General features: G+C 63.2%; 1 protein-coding gene across 1 annotated transcript in view; it reads right to left on the reverse strand.

Annotated features, from left to right (window-relative positions):
* The window catches only part of LOC104467368 (U3 small nucleolar RNA-associated protein 14 homolog A-like), a gene marked incomplete at both ends in the record, with an annotated part of 2,736 nt that extends 1,222 nt beyond the window's left edge, over positions 1 to 1,514 (reverse strand). The window contains 3 exons of the mRNA XM_010081122.1: positions 197 to 560; positions 1,206 to 1,283; positions 1,391 to 1,514. Coding sequence (XP_010079424.1) covers positions 197 to 560; positions 1,206 to 1,283; positions 1,391 to 1,514 — 566 coding nt within the window. The remainder of the gene's footprint in view (positions 1 to 196; positions 561 to 1,205; positions 1,284 to 1,390) is intronic.
* Positions 1,515 to 1,688: the final 174 nt, after the last annotated feature.

Below are 1,688 nucleotides of genomic sequence, written 5' to 3' on the forward strand. Positions count from 1 at the left end.
TCCCCCAGCCGCTCAGGAACTTCCCCCGTCTCATCAGCACCTACACATCCAGACAAGAAACAGTCACCCCTGAGCAGGGAGGGACAGAGCAGGACAGCGGTGTGAAACCGGGCGGAACACAGCCCCACGACCCCCGTTTGTCTGCCCAACCCCCCAGCACCCAGACCCACACTGCCCGGGGCAGCCAGCTCCTCACCTTGGCCCTCGGGGCTCCCTGCCCGCTGCTGCCGCGCATTCCGTTTCTGCGCAAAGTCTTGCAGCAGAGCTTCCTCCTCTGACATCTCCTCTTCTTCCTCCTCCTCCTTGCTCTCCGCAGCATCAGGCACCGTGACGTCTCCAGGACCCTCCTGTGCCTCGGGCTCCTCGTCTGGGCTACTGGGCTTGCCCAGCATCCAGGGATTAGCCCCACCGGCACCCGCAACCGCAGGGATGGTGGGGACGGTCACCGGCGCGGGGTCCTCCTCGGGCACATCACCCGGCTGCTCCTCGGGCAGCTCCACCCGCACCTTCTGCATCAGCTCCTTGCTCCTGGCCAGCTGCTCCTGCAGGGCCTTGCGGGCCTGGGAGGCACCGAGGTGTTTCTAATGCCGTCCAGAAGCAACGCGCCCACCTTCCTTGCCCCACCTCAGCTGTGTCCCCCCACCCAACCTGCGGGGTCCTCCTCGGGCACATCACCCGGCTGCTCCTCGGGCAGCTCCACCCGCACCTTCTGCATCAGCTCCTTGCTCCTGGCCAGCTGCTCCTGCAGGGCCTTGCGGGCCTGGGAGGCACCGAGGTGTTTCTAATGCCGTCCAGAAGCAACGCGCCCACCTTCCTTGCCCCACCTCAGCTGTGTCCCCCCACCCAACCTGCACTGGAGACCTTACTGGGGCCCTTCGATAGGCAACGGGGGTTTATAAGAGACGGAGAGAGACTTTACACCAAACCCTGTAGTGACAGAATGAGGGGGAACGGGTTTAAGCTGAAAGAGGGAAGATTGAGATGAGATCTGATGCAGAAATGTTTCCTGTGCAGGGGGTGAGGCAGTGGCCCAGGTTGCCCAGAGAAGCTGTGGATGCCCCATCCCTGGAGGGGTTCAAGGCCAGGCTGGAGGAGGCTTTGAGCAACCTGGGCTGGGGGGAGGTGTCCCTGCCCATGGCAGCAGGTGGGATTGGGTGGGCTTTAAGGTCCCCTCCAACCCAAACCCTTCTGTGACTTGATCTCACCTCCAGGTCATACTTAGCCATGATGGCCCTGGAACGGGCCCATTTCCCCTTGTTCTGGTGCTTCAGACTCATCCGCTCCTGGGGGAAGAGGAAGAGACACATCAGGAAGATGACATCAGGTCAGACATCAGGTCCCCGTGAGCAGGGACCTCCCAGAGCAGGGGGGAGAGGTGCAGAAACAGCACCTGCATCCTGAGCTGCTCCAGCTCCTCCAGCCGTGCCAACGCGGCCTCAGGGTCCAACTTATGCAGCTGCTCAAACTCCTTCAGGGCTTTGCGCCTCTTGCTCTTCTTCAGCACGCGATGGTACCTGCAGCCAAGGGAGTGAGACCTCGCGGTGCCGGGGAGGTCTTGGGGAACGCAGCGCTGTTTTGGGTGGGGGGCTGCCCAATGCGCTACAGATCCCAGGGAGGATGGGGGCCGCTCTGCCTCCCTCTGTGGTTTGCCCAGGGCCGGCTCCAGCGCTGAGGCCAGGAACAGGCCC

The sequence above is a fragment of the Pterocles gutturalis genome, unplaced genomic scaffold (assembly GCF_000699245.1).
Source record: "Pterocles gutturalis isolate BGI_N339 unplaced genomic scaffold, ASM69924v1 scaffold8399, whole genome shotgun sequence".
In the NCBI taxonomy this organism is placed as follows: domain Eukaryota; kingdom Metazoa; phylum Chordata; class Aves; order Pterocliformes; family Pteroclidae; genus Pterocles; species Pterocles gutturalis.